The sequence below is a fragment of the Ceraceosorus guamensis genome (genome assembly GCF_003144195.1).
Source record: "Ceraceosorus guamensis strain MCA 4658 unplaced genomic scaffold IE81scaffold_57, whole genome shotgun sequence".
Taxonomy (NCBI): Eukaryota; Fungi; Basidiomycota; class Exobasidiomycetes; order Ceraceosorales; family Ceraceosoraceae; genus Ceraceosorus; species Ceraceosorus guamensis.
In genome coordinates this window covers 1-24,440 of record NW_020290052.1, presented here as the reverse complement: position 1 = coordinate 24,440, position 24,440 = coordinate 1, and the positions used below count along the sequence as shown (strand labels likewise).

At 57.4% G+C, this 24,440-nt stretch overlaps 6 protein-coding genes across 6 annotated transcripts; 3 read left to right on the top strand and 3 right to left on the bottom strand.

Moving 5' to 3' along the window:
- Positions 1-2,459: 2,459 nt before the first annotated feature.
- On the bottom strand, positions 2,460-2,813 carry IE81DRAFT_325223 (hypothetical protein). The gene has a single exon (XM_025514449.1). It carries the CDS (start codon positions 2,718-2,720, stop codon positions 2,508-2,510), a length of 213 nt encoding a protein of 70 aa, XP_025367925.1. The 5' UTR covers positions 2,721-2,813; the 3' UTR covers positions 2,460-2,507.
- Positions 2,814-3,061: 248 nt separating this feature from the next.
- Positions 3,062-6,364, top strand: IE81DRAFT_348926 (hypothetical protein; the record flags this gene model as incomplete). Its single annotated transcript, XM_025516320.1, has 1 exon — positions 3,062-6,364. One exon carries the CDS (start codon positions 3,062-3,064, stop codon positions 6,362-6,364), a length of 3,303 nt encoding a protein of 1,100 aa, XP_025367924.1.
- Positions 6,365-11,048: 4,684 nt separating this feature from the next.
- Positions 11,049-15,845, top strand: IE81DRAFT_342496 (hypothetical protein; the record flags this gene model as incomplete). The annotated part of the gene is made up of 4 exons (XM_025515701.1): positions 11,049-11,465; positions 11,600-13,232; positions 13,308-14,997; positions 15,214-15,845. The coding sequence occupies exons 1-4, from the start codon at positions 11,449-11,451 to the stop codon at positions 15,843-15,845; spliced, it is 3,972 nt and encodes a 1,323-aa protein (XP_025367923.1). The 5' UTR covers positions 11,049-11,448.
- Positions 15,846-16,085: 240 nt separating this feature from the next.
- On the bottom strand, positions 16,086-18,739 carry IE81DRAFT_325220 (hypothetical protein). Its single transcript, XM_025514448.1, has one exon. It carries the CDS (start codon positions 18,434-18,436, stop codon positions 16,403-16,405), a length of 2,034 nt encoding a protein of 677 aa, XP_025367922.1. The 5' UTR covers positions 18,437-18,739; the 3' UTR covers positions 16,086-16,402.
- A 2,425-nt stretch (positions 18,740-21,164) lies between these two features.
- On the bottom strand, positions 21,165-22,489 carry IE81DRAFT_325218 (short-chain dehydrogenase/reductase SDR). Its single transcript, XM_025514447.1, has 3 exons — positions 22,136-22,489; positions 21,763-22,031; positions 21,165-21,673 (listed from the first exon to the last, which is right to left on the bottom strand). Exons 1-3 carry the CDS (start codon positions 22,252-22,254, stop codon positions 21,261-21,263), a joined length of 801 nt encoding a protein of 266 aa, XP_025367921.1. The 5' UTR covers positions 22,255-22,489; the 3' UTR covers positions 21,165-21,260.
- A 1,680-nt stretch (positions 22,490-24,169) lies between these two features.
- IE81DRAFT_348923 (hypothetical protein) lies at positions 24,170-24,408 on the top strand (the record flags this gene model as incomplete). Its single annotated transcript, XM_025516319.1, has 1 exon — positions 24,170-24,408. A coding segment is annotated over one exon (239 nt), but the record flags the coding sequence as incomplete, so codon positions are not given.
- Positions 24,409-24,440: the final 32 nt, after the last annotated feature.

Below are 24,440 nucleotides of genomic sequence, written 5' to 3'. Positions count from 1 at the left end.
CGCGTCCATCAATCCTCACGTCGCTCCAACATTCACCGCTCTCGCTCGGGTTTGCTACTCTCCGCATCCGTCTGTGAAGCTACTTCTAATCCTGGCCTCACATCCGGGCTGCCTTACACAGGAGTACGCCTCAGCCTCTAGCCAAGTCACTACTGAGTGTGGGCTCGATCGACTTGCGTATGCGACGACGTTCGGTTGCACATTCGACTAGTCAAGAGCACGCCACGCAGCCGAGCTCTCGCACTTTGACTACTGGAGTGGACCTTACAGACTCTCGCAGCTTTTCTGAGACCACCTCGTGATCCAGACTAGTTCACTGCCTCTTCCAAATCACAATTCATCGATACTCACCAATAGCAGAAGATCCACCTCCGCAGCGGAGGCCCAACGCCGAGACTTGGAGCTCCGAGCCACATCGTCGGCGCTGTCGCGCGACCCACTCGTTCGGTTCGACAGCGGCCAAACTCGAAGCCGCGCCAAATTCTGCCAAGCCTTCGTTCGCGCTTCCTCGCCCCCTCGCTCGCGCCGTTCATAGCACCACAGCAGTGCGGCGTCGTTCGCATGCATCTACAGTATCTGCATTCACGACTCGAATTCCGAGGCCGCAGAAGCATCCCGCACCGCACCGCACTTGCCGACGGCATCCATCGAATCTACTCCTCACGACTGCACCACTCACAGCCCACCAGCGGACGTACGACCCCACTCGGCCCTGCATCCAGTCGTGAGTCGCGAGTTTGCACAGGTCACACGACCTGGCCACCCTGCTTGATCGAATTTTGTTGCTTAATGAAGCACGGCCGACAGAAGCTTCCGCTGCGCGCACGCACATAGCCGCGCCCACCAACATCAAAACCGCGCGGTCAACCAACACCTCGCCTCCTTCCATCGACCCCTTTCTTCGCCACCGGCATCGGCAATTTCTTGTCTTGCTCATACCCAAATCCAGCCTCACGGCGCCAGCCCTGCGGCTGCTCACTTGCAAAGATCGTCCCATTCTGTCGGACCAAGCGCAAGCTCCGCTTGCTCTCGGCTGCCGTGCCAAGCCAAGGGCTCCATTCGCTTCGGCAAAGTCTCGAGTGTTGCTCTTGACCGACCGAGGGTCTCTACACGTACGCGTCTCGAACCATCGCATCAGCCAGCAAAGAAGCCGGAAGTGGATACCTCTCCCTCTTGCATTGCAGATTTCTGCCGCTCGTTCCTTGCTATTGGGATCGCTTGTTTGATCCGTAGGTCAGGTTGAAGCGAGGCAAGGAAGTCAAGCAGAAGCAACGGCTACCCCTGCCCTTGCTTCGACTTGCGGACGCGGTGCTCCCCGCCGAAGTCACACTTGACTCACCCAAAGTCCACCCCAATTAAGCAGCAGCAGCAGCAGCGTTTCCATTTTTGATTTGCTGCTGCTGCAGCTTGCTAGCTGCTGCATTGCATGCATGCATCCTGCGCGCCTTTTCTCAGCAACGCACACAAGCCGCGTCTCCTCGCCTCAATTCCTACACAGCAATAACCAAGCAAACGCACTCATCACTGCAGCAGAGAAGCAGCTCAGCAGCGGAGGGCGCACACTTGCATGGTGCGATTGGGATCTCAGCGCATCAGCACACGCTTCCCCAGCCGCGCCCTTGCTGCCCCTTGCGCACCAACTCGCTGCTGCCTCGCGGTGCCTGAATTCGTGCTGCTCGCCTGCAGCTGATAGACTCCACCACGACTTCAGAGAGAGTCTTTATTGAACTTTTTCTCGACCTGCTACCCGCATCCTGCTCTGCTCTTCGCCGTCCTGATCATCACCACCACCACTAGACAGCGCGCGTAGTGTTCCTCCATTTCCAAGCAGCCGCTTGTGGGAAGCAAGTTTCCGAGGGCTTCGGTCGACCGATATCCTGCCTCGACGCGTGACTTCATCGTCATCTTGGCTGCCCAGGATAGCCCCCTCCGCCGCATCTGGCCTGCCGGTCCTGCTCCTACGGCGCGGCGACCCTGAGGCTCTCGGCTACCTCTCAAGTGCCAGTACTGCCGAGAAGGCCATCACAGGACCCGATCGGCCCCGTGTATGCAGGCTCGACCGCTGATCCATCTGATCACGCGGCGCGAGCGCGGGGACCACGCTGAGCTCGGACTCTTTGGATCGTTCTGTAACTTCGGTTCAAGGCTCTTCTGGAACAACAGACACGACTTTTTCGGCGGAACTATCCCAACTCATCACGTCACATCACATCTACTGTCGTCCGCAGACCTCGATACGACATCCGCCTCTCGCGTGCCAATCAAGCTCCGCAATACTGACAGTCCGACATCAATTTGACCCTTCACACCCGGGGTGATACGTAAAGTTGGAGCAGCCACAGCTTGCTCGCATTCATCATTCGGTCCACGCACGCTGCTCTACGCATATCATTGTCGGGTCGATCGCTGCCGAGGTGCTTGAAGTGATCACAACGGTGAGTCAATGAGACGTCTCGTCTCGCTACCCGACCATGTGTGGCGGCAGACTCGCGGAGCCAAGCTGGCGATCATCTGCACTCGATCATTTGGAGAGGATCTAGCTGCTCCATGTGAGCCGCGTGACGGAACATCCGCAGCGGTCTCTTGAAGCCCAATAGGTTGATCTGCCAGTCCGTGGCATGACGCGCAGCGGCCCGCATGGCGGCCCGACACACAGCTGGATGGGTTGTACCTCCAAGCTGCAGTGCCACGGCTGGCTGCGCTTTCAGTGTGCGTGGCATTTTGCGGAAAGTGGATCGTAAAGAAGGTTGCCATGCAGTGGCGATGCTTTCCGAAAGTAGCCAGCACCATTTAGGGCCGGCAGGCATCTCGCGGGCTGCTTTGGGTGTTCGATTAAGAGTTCCCAATCTAACGCCTTTGACTGCGCCAATCTTTTTTTCTCATTCCGCACAGCCCGAGCTGCGACTCAACATCTCGGTGGCAACTCGTGCACTAAGAAGTTGATAAGGGAGATTCTTGGACCATCGGTGGTGTTCGTCCACTCCAAAGCGCTGCTGCACCGTTGGCGTGCTCTAGCTCCAAATCCTAATTCGATTTCTAGTTGCTCTCCGCTGGACTGGACATGGCTGCGGCTCCATCGCCTCACGCCGCCTCAGGCTCGCGCGCTTTCGTCACTGGCGATAGGCCATCGCCATCAAGCGCGAATCACCGACCCCTTTTTGTGCCCACTGACTTCAAACGGGAGAGGCGAACTCCTGAGCCTCCTGGTTCAGGATCGAGCGTACGACACCGCGACAGTAACTCCAGCTTGGATCAGACTAGCTTAGCCTCCCAAGGCGTGCCGTCACCGACGGCTTCCGCCGTGTCAAGTGCGAGTCAGTTGCCGCTGGCGACTCAACTTGCAGTTCGCCGAGCTAGCCACAGCCACTACGCACAAAGCTCACGCGCATCTTCATCAGAACGCGGAGCACCATCGCTCCACGCTTCTTCGCGTTCGCCGACCCCTCTTCGAACCGATTCCTTCGTCAAGGCATCCTGTCAAATGGCGCCGGCGACCGTCGGTGACGAGCACGAACGCGGTAAGCCAGATGCATTCGTTGCGGACGCGCCCGCCTCTGCGGTCACTGCGGGGATTGTCTCAGAGCCTTCGGCTTCTCACCAAGAGCACAGCATCGAGACCCCAACTCGCATGGGCCACGTTCAACAGAGCGGGCTGCGCCAAGAGGCGGCGCAAGTGTGGAAGCAGTATCAGGCTCGCTCGCCGTTTGCTCCCAGAATTTCTGGCGACTCTTTGACGAAAAGCGCTCTGAGAGCAGCGCCTTCGTCAGCCTCGACGCCGGTCTCTCCTACTCGCTCAGACGATCCAGGGATGCCTACATATGCTCTGGATGGTGCATCGCAAGGAGCGCGGACGGACAGCCCGACAGAGCGACGATCTCGCGAGACGTTTGCTAGCCGCCTGTCTCTCAATCTCGGCTCAGGTAGCTTCTATCTGGGAGACGAGGATGGCTGGAAGGAGCGGCTGCTGTCAGGCACTTCTGACCCGGAATCAAGCTCTTGCAAGCTGGCATCACCTCGACAATTGCAGGAGTCTGGTCGAAGCCTCAGCCAACCGTCATCGAGCACCATGCCTGTCCCACAGACTTGCAACGATCTGACTCATGACGAGCGCAGGCAGCAGCTACGCCGCTCACAGAAGCTTGTAAGCATCTTCGGAGGCGAATTGTTTGGAGAAGGAGAGGATCGCGCGGCAGAGCACGACGATGCGAATCGCAAAGCATCGAGGAGAGCGACTGCACTTTCCGCGACGCTTCGTCGGCAGAGCGATCCCATGGAGACGCTCCATACGGCAAGGTCTCAGGTCCACAAGGAGAAGATCTGCGCCGAGCCTTCTGGCTTCTCTAGAGCCCGCAGTGTGCTTAGACGGCGAAGCAGAAGCGTCATCAACATTGGGCAGATACAACCTGCGAGTATTTTTCCTACGAACCCGTCCCCGGCGGCTATGTCACACCTTTCGCATGAGACTCGTCCCCCTAACCTGACTTCCAAAGCTGCTGCGCTCCTGGGTCTGGACGTCCCTGGTACAGGCGATCGCGAGCATTTTGGATCTCATCGGTCCTCGGGCGCCTCTCGAAGCGGCCTCAAAGTGGTGCCTCCAGTTTCCTACCGCACATCATTCAGTGTGACACAGTCAAATATCCCAGCCGCTCCTTACTCGGCTTTTCCACGTCTGACCAATGCGTTCGATGGCAACGACCTCTGGAGCGCGGTCGACAGTCCTCCCACTCTGCAGGGCGACGCGACGGCTGTGCAATCAGGACCGAAGTTCGCGCTCGATGCGATCCATAGGGATGCGTCTATCGACCAGTCCAACTCTTCAAGCAGTCTAGAAATTTTGGCGGATCATAGCCTCGAGCTCGATGGCTTCCCGGTGGGAGGCCCGCGAGAGGAGCGACGCAAGCGCGTCGCCAAAATAAGCAAGTGGCTTGGTGCTGTGGTGCCTCCTCACCTCGTCTCACCCTCGCTCGACAGCCATGTCGGCCCGGCATACATGCTAGGCGATGAGCCTCACATGCAGGAGGTGGATTACTTCAGTGGTGCACCGACTGCAGCGGACTCTGACTCGGAGAGCACTCGTTCAGGGCTGAACAGAGCGAAGGTGGCAACACTGCGGCGGCTGAAGCGTGAGCCTCAAGGTAGCACTATTCCTGCGCCTGGTGCGACGTCTTTCACTGAGACGGAACCACGAACAAGCTTGCTGAGGCTCTCTAGCTCGAGCAACTCGTCCAACGACCATTTCACCAACGTGCGCCGAGCGCAGACCATTCAAAAGAAGTTCGGCGAGGCCCCTCCGCATGGCCTATTTGGAAGCGCGCCTGCTCTCGAAAAGAATTCTTCGGCAGTGTCTAGGCAGAGCACTCGTCGCGTCCACGGGCATTCTGCTAGCGTCTCTGCCATCGGCCGCTCCGGCGTCCTGCCAGGGCGCATGGCTGATCCACTGCAAAACAAAGTGAGCCACTCTCTGAGCACACGACCTCGCAGCGGCTCCAACCAGTACCGAGCTTCCCTCGACAACTTGGAGTACCTGCTCGAGCACGATCGCTCTCTCCTGACGCAGCTCGTCACAGCTCTCGACGAAGAGAGCGAGAGCAGCAGCAGCGCTGGCCTTGAGCGCGGAGCTGCTCCGGCGCTGCGAGACCCTTTTGCTAGACCGAGCGAATCCCGATCTTCTTCCGTCGCGAGAACGGAGCGGGAGTATCGAAGTCCTTCTCCTGGCCTCGAGTCGGACAGTGCGTCATTGCCGCTTTCCACCAGCGATCCCAGCGATTCTGCTCTGGCGAAGCATCCCTACGCCATGCAGCGCGCGTATCACCCTTTCAACACTTCGGTGGCCCCGCCCGTGGATGACGCAGGTACATCAGGGCCACTTGAGGAAGTAAGGCGCGGCTCCATCGCTTCACTTACATCGACTACCGACAGCCTTGAAACGGACTCTGTAGACGATACGATGGAGCGTTGCATGCACAGCGCACACCGTCAGCAGGCTGCTCGCGCACAGCGCATTGCAAAATTCTTTGGTGAAGCTCCTCCAATGCCTCTGGTGAACTCCCATACCGCGCCCAAGCCTGGCGTAGCGGATGGGGCGATACCACACGGCTTGGCCGGCATTGCGATGGCGGACACTGGAAGCGGTGGAGTTGCTTTGAATGCCCATTCGACTGCATTGGACGTACCAGTATCCGCGCGCTCTCGACTGGCTCCTCGCAGCGCTGGTTCTGGCACCTCTCACGCCTTCAGGCGCATCCTTCGCAGTATCGAGGACGAGCTCGAAGATGACGAAGCTTTGGAGCCGCGAGAACGGATGGACCTTAGCTGTCGCTTGGAAAAGTTGAGGCGAAGGCAGAAAGAAATCGACAATGCGTGATCGACAACCACTACCGTGTGTGTATCAAAGCTCCACATCTTTTTGCAAGGAAAAAAAAGGGGCCGTATCTCTAGCGAGATGAATGTATATCTGTTTAGCCGCCTACTTCACACGCCATGTCTTGCGTGCTCTATTCGTATGACCTCTGTGTCCTTTGTGGCTGGATATGTGGCTTACCATTTGACTACTAGCGAGGCGTGTCGTCATTCGCTCGTTGACACAATGCCAAGGTTCACGGCACCGAAAGTTTTTGATCTGCGCGGCTTGCATCGGTGCTTGGAACTCCTTTGTCCTGGACCAGGCGCGCCCTTGTCATCGCACGCGCCGGAGCCGATAAAGGTGATGCAGAGTGCAATCTTGACAGACCCTCGAACCAAGCACGAGAAAGGAGCTCTTGTAGCGAGACGCCATGATCTGTGGGCCAGCAGCGAGCTCAAGACAGTTTCTTGAGGAGCTTGTACGATTCGCCGTCTTTTCAAACGTCCGGATCGTATCGTGCTCTTGCGTGCTTGTCCATCCATCCACGCCCAGTCGACGACTCGAAGACAGGGAGAATTTGTTGCTCGCACTTGTTCTCGCGACTAGCGAGCATTCGTGACGCGGTGTTTGCGAAGCGAAACGTCCGTCGTTTGGCAGCTATTGACCATTTGTGATTCACCGCGGCTTCCTTGAAGCAGTCAGCATCATTCAGCATTCAAATCCACATGAGGAGCTCGTGTGGAGAGCTGCCTCTTGTCCTTCTTAGCTCCGACCAGACACGGAATCACAAGGCTGCGAGTTTCTGTGGGAAGTGCCTTGCTGCTTGAACCAGCCCAGTCAAGTGTGTGCGCTGGCGCCGAAACCGACGCTGACGGGGCCTGCAGAGGTCCGCGCGTAACTTAGCCGGGAGCGCTAGTCGAGGCGACCACATGGTCAAGCTGCAAAGGACAGCCAAGCCTGCCTCGACAGACTGCCGCACCATCTCTGCCAAAAACAGCTCGCACTCGCACTCGCTCCAGCGAATCTCGAAACGCCAAAAACAGAAGAGTCGACGGGTTCGAGTCGAGATCTGAAGAGGCTGGTGAGTCGAGTGACCGCTGATCCACAGATGGCTCAAGCCCCAATCACGCGCAGTAAGACGCTGGCATGCAGCAGCTATAGGCCGCACAAGGTTCGATGTCCGTGGCTGCTGGATCCGCAAACGCGTCTCTTGACACGAATTCGGAACGCAAGCAAAAGGTTCACCATCCACGCAATCAAGCGCCGTCCCAGCAAATTCGAGAACGCGCATTGTGTCTGCATGGTTCACCAGACCTGCGGGCGCTTGAGTCTGGGTGCGGGTACCCGGTAAACAAGGTCATACATCATGTGCGATAAGCGTGAGGATTTGAAGATAGAAAGAAGCTCGATGACTGAGCACCACCGCCGTCTTGCTACATCTCGTCCAAGCGCCGTCTAGCGCCATTCCGAATGGCATGGTCGCTTGCCCAAGCGCGTAAACGAGGAGCGGAGCCTGCGTAAAGATCCGAAGTCGCAAGCCCTCGACGTCGAGGCGGGGCGCCAAAGCAGTCCAAAGGGGGCTGTTGCCTTGCCGCGGACTTCCTTCCAGACGTCCGTGTCCACTAGCGTGGAGATGATTCGCCGAGCCCCCGAATTAGGGAAAGTCAACCTTGACTTGATTGCGAATTGAGTGCATGGTGACGGCTGCTGATGCTGCGCGCCTTCTCTCGCCATTTAGACCTAGTGATTGGTCTGCCACGACCTCGAAAGATGCGGCTGCTAGGCTTGCTTGTCGCTGGCCGTCTTTGACACTTTTGACCACGCGCGCTCGAATGCCAGGGGCTTCTCTTTAGCGTGGAGCTTATGACGCCCAACATCCCGGAGTGGGGACACGCTCAACAGTGGCACTGAGGGAATAGTATGCTCGCGATCGCGGCTGGGTAGCGTGAGTGACATCCTTTCATTGCTCCCTTAGTGGAGCAGCGCAATTCGAAGCGGCAAGGTCAAGCAGGTCCATCGCGAACGCGGGAAGGGGGGAAATATTTCCAGCCCGTTGCATCGTGAAGCACGAATGCGTCGAGCAGGCGGTGAGACAGCATCGGTGATTCGAGAGAGAGGCCGTCGCCTAGCCAAACGTGATCGACGCTGATCGCGACGTGTACCCATCTACGCGCCATAGCTCGTCTGTGCGAAATGCAGCTGAGAACGTGCACGAGACGCGTTCGCTTGCAGGACGAAGTTCGATGGCGTTCAAATTGGTTAAAGGCAATCACAGATCGGCGCCAGCTAGCAAAGTCCGCTCAGCAGCAGCAGCAGCATGCGGTCATTTGGGACCGGGAGCCTCTCGTTCGCTCGCCTTCACAGTCAAGCATCATGCACCTCAAAGACACAAATCGCTGCTTATTCTCATCTGCACACAGAGTCTGGGTCAGCATCCCTTCTCTATAGCTCTACGATGGCTCGAGGCCACGATCGTGCAGTAGAAGTTTGCGTTAATCGGGTCCCTGAATGGATCGATCTATGCACGTCGAATGATGCTCAAAGATGCCCGTATGTGCGCCTGAAAGCAGGTCATTGTACCGCAGCGCTGGTCCTATGACCCAAACCTCGCGCCGCTCAGGGCCGAGCTAGTCGTGAGTCTGAATGCTGTCTCGTCAATTTTTGGTCGCGCCCCCTTGAGGTTGCAAATTTGGGTTCAGCTTCTGTGCGTGGCTCGGAGGGCAAGCGCAGAGCGAAGGAGGCGGCAGAGGCGCTTGAGGAAGCACGAGCGGAATGACAAAAGGCCACGGCCGACTGCTCACCCAGCCACGCGCTCTTATCGGGAATGTAGCAGCAGCAGTAAGTATGTAGTCTGTGAGTGCTGTTGCTGTAAAGTCTCCTCTACAGCCAAGTCAAGCTGATGCAATTACGGTGAGTGTGCGTGCAGCGTCAGGAGCAGGAGATACGTAGGTCCGTCGAAGGCGCAATTTGAATGCAAAGGGGAAACCACCCCCTTAGCGCCGCGCTAGGGATGGCAGCTAGGCCTTGCTCAAGCCCGGCACTTTGACCCGCCTTTCTCAGCACGACCTGCCGAGACGCGTGCAGCCATGGGAGCGCCCACGAATGTGGAGATCGCCGTCTTCAAATTGCAACAAACAGAACGAGTCCGTACGCGCGATTGGCTTTCACAATCAAAAACCGTATTGGGGCACCGCACAAGTCTGGCAAGAGCTGATAGGACGTTACAGCCCCGCGACTCTCGTTGGCTACGATCGACGGAGTCGATGCACTTCGATCATGTCAACGCCCGCCAGCAGTCACGAGTCGTGCTCAGCTGGCCAGAGAGTCACAGCGGAAGCGAAAGCTTCCAACCGCAGAATTCATGCGTGGCGTGTGACGCTGCTGCTCAGGCACACAATCTTCCATCACGGCAGATATGGCGCTGCTTACTCCACGATCTCGACGCCTCCTATACATACAGTCAAGAGTACCTCGGGTAGAAGAGAGTTGCAGTCGGGCTTGCGGACTTCCGTGCCCACGTAATCGTCAGCATCCATCCAGACCAACAAAGCTTGTCCTCACGAGTCGTCGCGTTCTCGAATGAGGCGTTTGTGATGCCTGCCCTTTGTGCTTCACCCGCGAATCCATGTAGCTATATATAGCTGAGCGTGTGGACAAGACCCCGCGTGGATCCTTTGTTACGCAGAGCGTGAGAGCGCACCTTCGCGGCAGGGCAAGCAGCTCGCCGCGGTGCGACTCGAATGTGCTCCTTGCGCATGTTTGCTGTGCTTGTTGATTCGTTGACTGCCTTGTCTTCCACATGCAGCAGCAGCAGCAGCAGCAAGCAGTATCGTGATATTGATTTTGTTCAGGAGTGTGATTCGTGATTGTTGGGCAAAGGTTTCGAAGAGCATCATCAGCATGCAAGGCGGGTGATGGGTGCTCATGCGCACTACTCAATAATAAGCCGTGATGCTGCATGCTGCTGCTGCATGCTGCACCTGCAGCCTAGCTGCTGCCGCAAAGCCTACATGCGCCTCAATCGAGCGACGCCGATTTGTTTCTGGGTGCGAATCTTGCAGCCGAGGACCTGCCCGCGCTGTTGCTGCGTGATGGGATGACTGCTGAATCACAATGAAGATTCGCAGAAGCAGCAGCAGCGCCACTCGACCGCTCATGGCCGAAGGGCAACAGTCATGCGGCGCACCTGCATGCGCCCATGCGGTCCATTTCTCAATGAATTCTTGCTCCCAACTTCCTCTCGGGGGTACCACTCGATCCGCACTTTGACTACTCTACTTCTGGGCGCCCGCCGACCGCGTGTCCAGACGTGGTCCATCTCCTTCGCAGCAGCGTGGAGTCCTATCTTATGTCCGAGCCATGAGGACAACTTGATGCACATACTCGAGGCAGCAAGAGCCTGGACCTCACAATTAAACGCCCCGCCCTTATCCAAGCACCACGCATCTCCGTGCGATTGAATCTCCGCGTGAAGGAGAGGTGCTTCATGGCTGTGCAGCCGAGTAGCCCTAACCTTAAACGCTCTTCTACATTACAACAGTCGTGACCACACGCAGCAGCAACGGCGATGAGATCGAGACGCCTGTAGCTCTGCGATCTGTTCAAATCTGCACTTCTGCCCCCAGATCGGAGAGTCTGCAGTTGGCTCATCAGCATCCTCTATTCCCCGACGTTGTTCGGGCATCGTTGTGCGTTGCTGCAGGCACGACGTACTACTTCCACTTTACGCACTCGCTGCACGCTGCATCGCATACAGGCCAGAGCCCGGCATACATTCCCAATTTGCCCCTCCATATTGCGTAAGGTGACCGTGGACCGCAGAACAGGAGAGTGAGGTGCACATCGCACCTTTCCCTATACAGAAATCTCTCTCCCTCACACCATCACACTCGCCGCTCTCGACCTCGTCGCATGTCCCCGCCCCTTTACGCCTCAGTCGGCTCACCTACTGCACACACGGGTCGCGCATTCGACACCACGCACAGCACAGCCTCCTGACTTCACAACACATTTCGCCTCGCGATCGTCGAACGTTTGCATCTTGGACGCGCTCTCGCTAGCGGCTCTGCTCCGGTAGAAGCGAGAGAAGTGCTGTCCCGTCTCAGATGAATGCCCCTCAGTCGTGAGTGTAGGGTTGTGAGCGATGACTGAGCTGTTGAGGATGGGGCCACCTGTCCTCTCCACGTGAACGCACTGTATGCGACTGCCATGACCCACGAGGAGGGGACTCATCTTCTGATCTCTTTGGCGCCGCAGCAATCCCATTACGATTGCAGACGTTGCTCCTATACCTCCGCCGCGTTCAGCTTCCAAGCCGCGCGGACCAAGCGTAGCTGATAGGAAGATGAGCGAAAGCGCGCGGGCAAGTAAGCTCTCAAAATTCTTTGGAGAGGCTCCTCCGCCTTCTCTGGCTCGTGGCGGCTCGAACGCATCGCGATCGGCAACGGCTCCACGATCAGCCAGACCGCTCACGGGGGTTAGTCCCACCGCCAGTGCTGCCGCGCCGCAGCTCGATCTACTATTGCCAGGATCGCAACTTATTCGATCTGGAAGCGCGACAAACGTCCTGCTCGAAGGTCAAGGTACATCGCACGGCGATGCAACTGTAAGCCCGGGTGACCTGGGCTCCACCCACGCGCACCATGGTCCTGGCCTCTTTGCCGGCTTCGACGCGACGCCTCATGGCGCGCGGAGCCCCACTGCACCACCGGACGGGCGTCAGCAGCCCCACGTCAGGAATTACCCGGAGGCTGGCCCTTCCAATCGCGCCTCTCTGGACATATTTCAAGAGGGCAGGCGCGAAAGTACAAGCAGTATGGGTGCCGCTTCGTTCACCACTGGCTTTCCCGCCCCTCCCATGGGTGCGACGAACAGCCACTGGGCGGCGTCTCCTCCCCGGCAGTCCACTAGTACATCTCACCAAGGACCCGGCGGTTCTTTGACCGCCTTCTTTGACCACCTTGGAGGCGAGATCGAGACGGTTGGTGCATCCGCCAGCAACAATGCGCGACGACCTTCGCTACCGAACACTGGCACGCCGGGCTCCATCGCGTCCAGCCGCCAAGCAACACCACAGTCCGCGCTTTCGCCCTCCAAATCGATCACTTTCCAGTCTCCAAAAGCTGCCAGACCTGGATCGATGGCCGGCTCCGATCATCATTCGGCGTACAAATTTGGCGACCTTGGCAGAAGCAGCATGGGATCTAGAAGGCCATCAGTCGACGCGCAGATCATGTCCGCGACTTTCTCATCGGCTTCCTTCGACCCTGAGCGGACAATCGGTACGACGCCTTATGAGCATTCCTCCCTGGGTGCCAGTTCGAGCCGCGGAGACCGAGCGCCGTGCGATCCGACGTGCGCCCCATTCCCTTGTGAATACCGAGCTCTGAGGCGCTCCATCTTGATGGACGAGCCGGTCGCCAAGTACAGCTTGCCCAGGGGTATGACGCTCGCGCGCAAGCGTGGCTGGCGAAGCAGGCAGCTGGTTCTCACCTCCAATGGACATCGTGTGGACCAGCGCGTCACTGTGGTTCCCTCTGCTTGGGGTGCGGATGGGTCGTCGACTTCGATGACAACAATCACGCCGTGCTTCGACTTCGATGTGCCCTATGCTGAGGACCTCTCTTCGGCGCCTTTTGCATGCTTGCACGTCTTCAAGCCCGACGGAATGAAGGAACAGCAGCGCTTCGTGCTGGCTCCCACAAGCTACGTGGCAGTGGCCGACAGTGCCAGGCGATACGGCGGAGGCCGCCACTTGCTTAGAATAGGCGGTGGCTCTGCCGTTTACCCCCAGGAGATCGAGACTGCTCGGGGATCAGTGCAGGGCGAAGAGTGGCTCGTGCAACTAGACTCGATCGAGCAGCTGCTCAAGTGGCAACACACCATCAGGGTGCGTACCCCTCTGTGTGAACCGATCTAGCGCACCTGCCTCTCTGATCTTTACCCTTATCGCACTTACCCGCAGGCACTCATCGCAGCTCTTGCACACGCTGAGGGCGAGTTCAGGACAGGTCGACGTTATCCGAGAAGAGGGTCTGCAGCGGACAATGGCCTGTTCTTGCGCTCTCCTCCCCCTGCTTCGCCAGTCTGGTCAGCCCCTACGCGCAGCGCAGACGCTGGTGCACACGAGCAAGCGAGGAAGAGCGGCCTGGGCATAGCGTGGTCGCCGCTCGAAAGCGACGCCGCGGGACGACGCGAGCACGCGATTGCTCCTTCTAGATCATCCTTCTCGGCTGTCTCTGAAGCGCGACCAAGCGGAGAGCGCTCTGTAACAGAGCGACCTTCTGTGGAGACTCGCACAAGCACGGCAGACCCAGAGTCTCCCATCGATCACGCATTTCCCGGCGTACACAAAAGGCAACAGCCACATTCTGTACTCCCTTCAAGAGATCCGCGAGAGGTTGTCAGACCCGTCAGCTCGACGGACCCCTTGCTTGACGAGATGGAGACACTCACTCAGGAGCTTTCAGTGGCAGAGAGCAAGCGCGAGCGTGCTCCGTTGAGCGAGGGCCGAGAAGGCGACGGTCATTTCTCGATACATGGCACAAATGTTGGGACGCTGAGGGGCTGGGCTATGGTCAGCAGTGATTCCATCAACACCGAGCCGCTCGTCCACGGGCAGCACTCGAATCCTCTATCGGGCACCCACGATCAGCACGACGACGATCGCGCTTCGGTTACATCAGAGCCGATGGAATGGACCAGCCATAGCTATGGACGCAAAGCGAGGTCGCGCACGACTTCAGTCTCCAGCACCAACTCGTCTCCAATCTGCTTCTCTTACGCCCGAAGCGATCTTCCTCCCCGTACGCCTGCCCCTCAGACTGCGCTTCCGCCGCCTCCCTCAGCGCAGACAAAGCATGCGTCCGGCATTCAAATCACCGTTCCTTCATCTGCACGCAAAGCCGAAGGACATTCGCCCACGCTGTCGGGCCCTGCTGCATTGCGCCATCGACAGGCATCGCATGAGAGCACTGGGACGAGCTCCCACACTTCTTCTGTCCGAAGTGATTCAGGCTCCAACATGGCCGCACGTACCTGGAAGAGCCGCCCAGGCAGCATGATGGACTCCTCCTGGAACAAGCTCAGTGATGGGTACAGCCCAACTGCCGCTTGGAACTTCAGCAACTCACCCAGCAGCTCTGTTGGCACTGTCTCCTCACCGTTGACACCCTTGTCGCCTACAGCGCCAAGCGACGCGCGAGATAGACACGCAGGGGTCTCGATTCGCCACTCGCTTGATGTTACTCCACACGCGTCGAGCAGCTTGGAGCGCAAGCAAGCGCTGCTCGCAGCTCTGGCACTAGAGCAGCGAGCTCAGAGCTCTTCCACCCCTGTCGAAAATCGGGCTATAACGCCACGCGAGCAGGTGGAAGAGGTTACGCCCGTAAGGGGAGAAAGGCGCGACCCAGACACGCGAAACTATGCGAATCAAGCGACGAACGGCAGTAGACTGTCCCCGCGCTTGCGCAGCCATATAGACCCGCCTACGCCCTCAACGCCAGACGACAACTGGAAGTCCAGTCTCCCGCGCAAGCACACGCAACGAGGCAGCTTCTTCAACCTGTATGAGTCAGAGGATGAGCAAGAAGACGGCAACATGTCGAGTGATGTGGAACACAGCCAACGCAGTGGACTAGCTTCATCTGACGAGGGTGTGCAGGCCGGCAGAGCAAGCCCAGGCAAGCTACTCGTTTTGGCGCCTCCTCCCCGTCGCAGATCGAAGTCGACACAAGGCTCAACTCCGGCTCAGAGCCATCGCCATTGCCAATCCGATGTCAACCCATACGCAAGCGTTGCTAGCCGAATCGATGCTGATGGCGCTGCACCATCGCGATCTGAAAGCCATCATAGTCTCTGCGGCGGATTAGGCGAAGCCAAGGCCAGGCAGAGTGGCGTTTCCGGGAGCGCGCAGGGCGCTGCGGGTGGGGTACTGCCTTACTCGCCGCCAACGCCTCTGAGCAACTCGCCCATTTCCAATCGACAATCGGCTCATGTATTTCAAAATCAGCAAGCCATCTGGGCGGCGTCGAACGCAGCCTCGCAACATTCTGCGTCGGTCAGCGGGCTCAGGCGAGGACCGTCGACGCACCGCTCTTCGCGCGAGAGCCTCATGTTGGCGGCTGCTGCAGCCGCAGGACAGAGCCCGATCGACGCTAAAGGGGGCAGGTCTCCGCACCCTTCCGTGCCCGCATCGCGTGTCCTGTCCAGTGAAGATCTGCTTTCAGGATTCCCTTCACCGCCGCCCTCTATGCCGACACCACCATCCAGGTCTCCGGTGCGCCGAGGAGGCGCATCCTCAGCCCCGAGCACGTGGAGACTGCCACCTGCAGCTTTGCCGGATGTCTCTGCTGCCGCATCGGCTCAACACTCCTTCATGAACATCCAGACCACTCCTTCTTCTCGATCCAGACCCACTTCGCCCAAACGGCAACGTCAACCGGCCACACCCACTACTCACAGTCCGCAGCACGAACGCGCAACCATCGGATTGGCCATGTAGACGCTGCGATCCGCTATCTGGCAAGCACCTCTTCGCCTCCGAAGACTTGCTTTGCTTTCCCCCTCTCTCTCTCCCTCGATTTCTGCGCCTTTACGCTAATCACACCGATGGGCAACGCATCCCATGTACATGTACGTCCAATACCCTTGCTTTTTTGCCAAACGCTGCTTTGGCAAACTTGCTGCACCACCACCATCACCATGCTCGTCAAGTATATCTACGGGCACGCCATAAATTCTCGGCCACTCCAAAGCGACATGCACGGCATACGCGTGATGTATTGCAAAGTCTGATGAGAGACACTGAAACGCCTTGCAATCGGTAGTCTCAATGGTGAGGATGCTCTTCTGGAGTGAGAAGCATTGATCGAAAAGGTGATAACGAGTGTTGGGCCCATCTGGGCGGGCGGATAGCTATATGATACAGAATTTCGTGGAACGATGAAGCTAGAATGAGTGAATGCTAGTCTAGTGATACAGATAAATGCTAGAATCGAAGAGGAGATGTCGAATGTCGAATGAGCACAAGCAAGTCTACGAAAAGAGTAAAGGCACGTTCTAGGCTACGAGACCGAAGAGATTCTTGCTGCGCTTGTGCGTCAGCTTTGGAGGCATGTTGCCGATTGGGCTGAGGGACCTAAGCTCAGCTTTAGGAGCAGGCGGAGGAGAACGAAGGCTGCTCAAACGAGAGCGCAAAGCATTGTCGAGTCTTTTGATGAGCTTATCCGCCTGCGCATCTTCCTTGCACGTGTGTTGAAGACCAAGCCCAGAAGCGCTCTTGGTCTTGATGGATTGGAAAGAATCTTTGCGCATCATGGAGTTGAATGCGCTCGTCACGCTGTTGGCTGCTTGAGCCGTCTTGCTGATACCCTGCGTAGGGAGCAAGGGAGATTCGGGCTCAAACACGGATTGCGACGGTGGAGAGAGGAAGCGCAAAGGCTGGGAAGGCAGAGGAGCTCCCAGCATGCGAGAAGAGCCACGGCGAGGTGTAAGAGGTGCGGCGCGACGCGTCGCATCGGAGAGCACCGACGACTGTAGAGGTGCGCAAAGGTTGGTGCGCGGATCAGAGAAAGCTTCACATTCTGGAAGCTTGGCCGAGCCGATGGCGACGGAGCCAAGATCAAGTCCAAGACTGTTGACGTTGCCGCCATATGCGTGCTCGAAAGCCGACGGTGTCCCACGTCCGTGACGGTCAAACCCTAGTGGATTGTCGTGGCCCCACGTCTGACGGTCGTCCACCTCGTACATGCCTCTTGGCCCTTCTGACTCCTCTTCAAGGTCGGACCAAAACTCGAAAGCGTCGGCAACATGACGGTTGAGTTCGCGATCGAGTGCGGCAATGTCGTCGCGAAGCTTGACATTGGGGCTAAGAGGTTCATCGGGGTTCGCGCAGAAGAGCGTCGGACGCTCAATGGTGTTGACAGAGGTTGATCTGCTTCTAGTGCCGCTAGACTGTGCATCCGCATCCTCCGAGGTCAGCGCAGAGTTGAAACTCGTGTCTGTAGATGCCGTCATGGAGCTGAGGTCGCTCGCATCGCTGTTAGAATGACCGTGGTGGCACGCTCGGTTGAGGCGAGCAATGTTGGACATGGCCAATTCCAGGCTCTCTGTAGGTCTGTATTGCCGCTGAGGGAGCTCTTCAGCAGTGTGTGCGTCCTTTAGTGCGTGCCTAGCCCTGGCAAGAGCTGGCGCACCGAGAGCGCGGAGGCGCGCTTGCTCGCGTTCTGGCGACGAGTGAACCGGGCTGTAGACGGAGTCCCGGACGTAGCCGAGAGTGGAGACGAATTGTTGTTGTTCAACTTCTTCTGCGTGGTGGGCTGAGGTGGAGCACTGTCGAGACGAGGAGCAATCGCTACGATCTTCGGAGGAGTCTGAGCTGAATGAGCTGGAGCGCGTGCGAACAGAGGGGCTGTACTCTGCTACCGGTCGAAGAGCTTGAACACGGCGGTAATGACTAGCAGCTTGAAGATCAAACGGCAAACTTGGCAGAGACTTGTCCGGGAGAGTGTGGCTAAGACGAAGCTTGGTATCGTCACCGTTGACGTCGACGTCGAATTGGAGCTCTGGATACATCTGGCTGAGCGCAGCACTCGCGCGCGCCATGACGCGAGCTTTGCTGGCTCTCACATTGCTGTTGTCTGATGCGGCACCCTGTTGAAGCTTGCGGCGTTCGAGACCTTCGTGTTCGGAGTAGTGAGCGCCGAGGTCGGGGAGGTCCATGGGCAAATTGCAGGGAGTCATGGGCCCCTCGCTCGTGTTGGAGCTTGTGCTGCTTGTGCTGAGACCAGGCACCATGTCGATGGAACTTGCGTTGGGGCCCGAACACTTGCTGCTGGCCATCAGGGCGGAGAGAGCATCGGCGCGAGCACACGCTCTTGAACAGTAGATTGGACCTTCCTCATCTTCATCCTCCGAGGCAGTTGACGCAGTGGAACGAGATGATGAAGCGGGTGTCGTGGAGATAGGATTGCCGCAAAAGCACCACGTGTGAGGCAGCTCAACGCTGGGAAGCACCGGCAAGCCTTTCTGGGGTGCGGAGTAGGGCGAGAGGAGGCCGGAGGGCAAATCGCATTGGCGCAACGAGTCAGTCATCGCTAGCAACGGTGGAGGGCCGGGGGATGAGTGGCGTAAAGGTGATGAGGATGGTAGCGGCAAGAGAAGGATGCGAAGTCGTGGGGATGGAATGATAGGTCGAAGACAGGCGGTGGTGGGTTTATGTATTGGTTTGTGTCCAATCGCTCCCGACTCTTCTGTCCGTGGGCCCGGAGCGGTCACGGGTTGCTTTCTCGCGAGGGCAGACTGCAGACGCTTTCTCGATCGTGGTCGCCAAGGTCAGGAGAACTTGAGCGCCAGACTTTGCGAGCGATGGCTACAGGGTGAGAAGAGCAAGCAAGGTGTTGATGTGTTGCTTTGCCCCTACATGCCATCATGCAGAGGAGCCCAACGGTCGAACAGCCGTTACGCTAGGAGCAGCGCAGGCAAGGCACAGCGTCGACGGTCAAACGGCACAGCAACTGCCGTTGCGCCTGTGCTCTCCTGGGGGCTCTGTTCGATGCGAATCTCCTTCCCAGCAGCAGCATGCAGCTAGTTTGCTAGGACCCATGGCGAGAAGAGGTCGCATCACGCCGACTGATCTTGGTCACGCCGCGAACACATGATCGTTTTTGCAGCTGATCGGTGCGCGCGCTCTGACTTGCCCTGCATGGCGTTCAAGATCGAAAGTGCGCCAATGATGTCTTTGTGCTTGCTGCATGGGTGAACCGATGCTTGGTGCACGTCAACAGCAAGGGCGGGCAACTTACAGTTGGGCTACCGACGAGTGCTGGTGCAAAGTGTATGATGATAATGTAGCGTTTGTGCGTCTCTTTGTCAAAGCGTGGGCAAACAAGCACAGCAGAGAGGCAGCAAGCAGCTGCAGCTTGTAGGATGCTCTGCTGGATGGTGCGGTGCGCCTCTTGCTTGCGCTCATGCAAGAGCAAGAGACGGCGTGAGACCAACACGAAGCTTTTGGTGGGTCATCTGTCGTGCGTGGGCATGTGCGCAGCTAGGGGCATTCGACGCTAACGGGGATTTTCTGTCCATGATCGTCTTATTGCTAGCCTCTCAAAGACCCTCATTCTTTCCACCAGTCGCACTGTAACCATAGTGATCACACGGGTAGCCACACCGACCTGCACCGTGGTGCAAGGCGAGTGCTGGAGTGCAGCAGGTGGCGCCTTGCAGCGAACAAAAAACCCATGAAACTGGCTGCTGTCGGTGGGGGTCTTGCCTTGCGGACCCTTTGCGCCTGCGCGCTCGCAGCCCTCGCAGCGGTGGCGCGTCCGTGGTCGGTGGGTGGGAACGCGCGCGCGCGAAAATGCGTGCCACAGCGATCGAGGTGCTCAAGTCATGCAAGGGACACTCTCTCACCACTCCTAAGGTGCGCGCCAACACTTACACAGCAGACCACAAACTCACGACTGCTGAGAGGCAAGCAAGCTCATGCATCCTCGTCGGCTACCGGCAAGAGGTACGTGAGCCCACCCCCCCTTGGACCACCCAAGATCGCGCACGACTGCTCTCGGTTGTTGGAGGTTTGCCTGTTGCGAGATGCTTGCTTTTCCAGAAGCTGCTTCCCGGGTGCGGTCCTCTTCGCGAGCTGTGATCAGTGATAATGATACCATACTCACACTCACGACTCTTATGCAAGGTCAACCAACCAACACTTGAGACTAAAGGCTGTGCGATTCGCGTCTGACGCGTCCAACCATGCACCTACCTATACCGTTCAGGAGCTGGAGCACCTCTGCGCGCGCCTTTGCTTACTTCTGACCGGCACTCGTCGATGAGCAAGCATGGTGAAGAAGTTGAGCCAGAGAGACATTCGATTCGCGATTGACATATCGGCGGCTGTCAAGAGATCCATTCTCCGCACAGGACGTGACCCTCCCTCCGCTCGCACATCGAGGACTTTGAAATGAGCCTCTCAGAGCTGCTGCTGACTTTAAAGAAAATGTGGCAAGACGCCGTGGCGTCCTGAAAGCAAGCCACGCAGTCCACAGCTCTTGCGCCTGCGCTCCATCACTTGCGGTACGTACATCGTGTTTGCGCGGGCAGCGTGGGCCATGGCTTGTCCTTCTTTGCGCAGCAACGCCTTCTTCGGTCCATACATTCACGATTGGCCATTCGCACAATTGCAGATGCCGAGCTTTTCGCTGACTGTGACTGCGAAACACGCTACACGGCACAAAGTAAGCCGCGTTGAACTTTCTGGTGGAGGGGGAGTTGTTGTTCTCTTCCCTTTTGTCTCTTCTGTTTTGCCCACCGGACGTTTAAACTTAGGTTCATACTCAGACGCTGCCTGCTCTAGCTTGCGAAGGTCTGCGATACGAAATGACGATCGATGCTTTTTCCAGCACGAGCTACGAGAAGGCAGGCCCCCTCGACCTCGACGGCTGCTCTGATCCGCCAGAATCACCTAGATGACACGCGCGTTTGAGAGCGCTTCTAGTCGATTCCTGGTCGCAGCAGCGGGCGTTTACAACTCGTGGTTGCACGAAGGGCGAGCATAGGCTGCTTTCGAATGTAATTTGCACCAAATCAAGAATCTTGGGGCGGGCGCCCCTCGCCAGGGCCACACGGCGCGCAATAGGTTCGAAATTCTTGGGGAAACTTCACATTCGAGAGCGGAGCAACGAGACTCTCCAGGAGCCCCGCGCTTTTCGAGTGAGCTATCTGTCGGTTGAATCGCAGGCTAGCCGTCTAGAGAGCATTTGGAAATCGATCATTGGGCGTGGAGGAAGGTGATGGGGCTCCATCGAGGTGCACTTCACACTAGAATCACTACTAATGAATTTGTGAGTGTGTGATTGTACCTACTCGTACGGAGAACGATCAGTGGGGACGTGCAGCAAAGGAAGATCCAGGTTGAGCTCGACTAGACCATCAATCCACCATTGACTCGGAGCGTCTGACCATTGACCCAAGCAGCAGCAGGGCTTGCCAAGAAAGCAACAACGCTTCCGATTTCTTCCGTCTTGCCCAAACGCTTTGCAGGGGCGCTGCTAGCGATCCTATCGATCACCTCTTGACTTTTACCCCTCAAAAATAGCTCCGTCGCCACTGGTCCTGGAGCGACGACGTTTGTGGTGATGCGTCGTTCTGCTCCCGAGATGGAAGGATCGCGCGCTAGCATGCGGGCGACCTGCTCGAGAGCTCCCTTGGAGGCCAGGTAGGAGAGGTAGCCTGGAGCAAAGTTGGCCAAGTTGGTCGTGAGGGTGGAGGAGAAGAGGATGATCTTGCCATCATCCCGAATGTTTGGCAGTAACGCTTGGGTCAGGAACAGCGGACCTGTGGCATCGGGTCGACATCGTCAGTAAGAGAGCACGGTAACACCATTCGTCTATCAGCCAGGCTCAGCGCAGCGTACGAAAACCCACCCGTCACGTTGGCGCCAAGATGGGCATTCCACGAGTCTTCCTTGAGCTCATGAATTCCGTGCATGTACATGTATCCTGCGCACTGCACCAAGATGTCGATCTTGCCTCCAACAAGGTCAAGGGCGGCCTTTGCAAAGGTTTGTGCGCTACTCGCGTCCGAAATGTCACCCTGGACGATCCAGGCTTGAGCGCCTTGAGCAAGATGCGGCTTGCAATTGGCTTGAACCTCTTCGGCGAGGTTGGCGCTAGATCGGTAGCCTATCGCAACGCTTTTTTTTTTTTTTTTTTTTGGATCAGAACAAAGGAGAAAGGGCAGGTGAGCTGAAAGCTCAATGCGTCGTTGATGGGGTCCTTTGCTGTAGTCCTGTCTCACCTTGCGCCGGCTTTGACCAGCTCGATGACAGTATCTGCGCCGATCCCACGCGTACCACCGCCAGTGACGAGGGCGATCTTGCCTTGCAGCGGCAACGGTGTAGTGGATGAGGAAGCCATATTTAGCAATGTCTAAGTAGTAGTGCTGGTAGGGTGAGCGGTCAAGATTGAGCTTTCAAGTATAGCGACGAGAGTGGCGACAAAAAGAAGTGTATAGTCTGGCTCGAAGGCAGGGACATCCATTAGCGAGTCACATCCGTGGTCTTATATACCTTGTGGCCCAAAGAAGTGAGCCGCACTACTGCTCTTGGGCGAGTCACGCACATCGTGTCACGCTTTCGACGATACAGTGAGGCCCCACATGCGTATGCGATCAACGGATGGAATCAAGAGTGACGGCGTCGACGTCTTCCCAGCACCTCCATTCGTCCATAATTTTACGTGGCAACTCTGCTAGACTCACGCACTGCACCTCGCTCATCGGATTGTCGTGTCGTGTCAAGGCGCCCAGCCGCGCATGAAAGGAATTACTCAACTGCGACTCCGGCGATTGATGGCATTACCTTCACGACGGCTCCTTCAGCAGCTGCCATGCCTATGATGTATAATGTAGATGGACGTCAGCATGCGCGCGGCCATGGCGCAGCACTCGCGGTTCGTGACTGTGAGCCACGAGTGATGTCGCCCCCACAGCCTAGCTAACATTCACGCTTCACGCTTCAAGACTAGTGCTTGATGTGGTCCAAGATTCAACATTCACGATTCGGCGAGAGAGCGGAGTGACGTGACGCGTGCCGGCATAGTCTCAAAGTGACGAAACGTATGGGAATCGGGTGGCTGATGCGTATCAATGTGCATCTGCTCTGATGCAACGTCACCTTACCATGACAAGGTCATCTCTCACATTACACGGCAGCCAACACATCAGTCGTGAGTCATGCACACAACCCGCCAGTCCTTGAGTGAGAATCAGAATCAGAATTTTGAATGTGAACCGTGCGTGGTGAACCGCGCGTGGACAATCAGAAGGATGAGCTGCAGCATGAGGCCGACAAGGAAGTCGATCGCGAGTCTGTCTCCACGAGTCGCTGTGCACGCTGCCTGCGCATCGACGACACATCTTGAGCTCTGCTGCTGTGGAGCCAGCCTGCGCTGTGCTCATGCATGCATGCACCGCCGCGAGCTCCCCTGCTGTTGTCTCGCTCGAAAGCGCATCTATCACCGATGCTTGCTGCTGGATATCACCGAGCTACCACAGAGATCACGTGCGCCGTTTAGGCAGCGGTCGGATACCGATGTATGCAGGGCAAGAGGAGCAGCCCTTCACACCTTTTATTTGATTCAAATTCGCTACATCCGCGATCACGATCAGGCATTCTAAAGATTCTTTGATTACGATCGCAAGGCTCCAGTCAAGAGTCTTGCCAAAATTAAGAATGCCGATGACCGGTGCTTCCAATCGTGAATCAAAGCCGACGTGGTCACGGGTCATTTTCCCAACCGGTCAGCCGAACAAGACCAATCAAGCGGTACTGTATGCTACAGCGGCGCTGAGGCGGATGTGCGAAGCATGCACGTGGCGGTGGGGAAGCTCAGAGCTCTGCCTCCACATTTGATTTCAGTCGTGCGTCTCGAGAGTCCCACCTTCTAGCGCGAACGCTGCACGCAGAGAACGTGACGGCCGCCGCGCGAGCCTGTGTGGATGAATCGTGAATGGAGGCGGGTCCGCCGCACTCGTCATGTGGGACGTGGAAGCAGCGAGCAAGACGCTGCGAAGTCTTAATTGAGTTGAAAAGGCTGACGGATGATCAGCATGCAGCATGGCCCAGGAGATCCAACATCTCAGCTCCGCCTCAAGAAGGCGACACAGTATAGATTGGTCTTACCTCGTTGCGCAATTCGACTCCGTGCGAGACTCTACTACCATCCATTCCGCCGCGCGACACCACTATCGCCTATTTCACACTCCTTCATTCGTAATTAGCCATAAACCTTACCACGCACGACGTCCCTAGTCAAAAACATCGCGGCCATCATGTCATTCGTCGACAACCTCATCAAGCAAGTGGGCCCCACTATCGGCATCAAATCCGCCACGCCCAACATTTCCTTCTTTGCCATCCCAGCAGTCTGGGTCGTCTCCATTCTTTGCCACTTTTACGCAGCTGCCAACGCTCCTACCAAGGATGGCAACAAGGGCTTCAGCAATGTCAGCCCTCGCGGTTACCTAGCTTCCATTCAGCGAAAGGAGAAAAAGTCGCCAGCTGAGGAGCAGTGAGTCGGCGCTTCCAGTCGGCAAAAAAAAA

Coding starts and splice junctions, on each gene's coding strand:
- IE81DRAFT_325220 (XM_025514448.1), bottom strand. CDS start 18,436: ATGACTGACTCGTTGCGCCAATGCGATTTGCCCTCCGGCCTCCTCTCG.
- IE81DRAFT_325223 (XM_025514449.1), bottom strand. CDS start 2,720: ATGCCACGCACACTGAAAGCGCAGCCAGCCGTGGCACTGCAGCTTGGA.
- IE81DRAFT_325218 (XM_025514447.1), bottom strand. CDS start 22,254: ATGGCTTCCTCATCCACTACACCGTTGCCGCTGCAAGGCAAGATCGCC. Junction 22,032..22,135: donor CTGGTCAAAGCCGGCGCAAG/GTGAGACAGGAC, acceptor AAAAAAAAAAAG/CGTTGCGATAGGCTACCGAT. Junction 21,674..21,762: donor TCTTGGCGCCAACGTGACGG/GTGGGTTTTCGT, acceptor CCGATGCCACAG/GTCCGCTGTTCCTGACCCAA.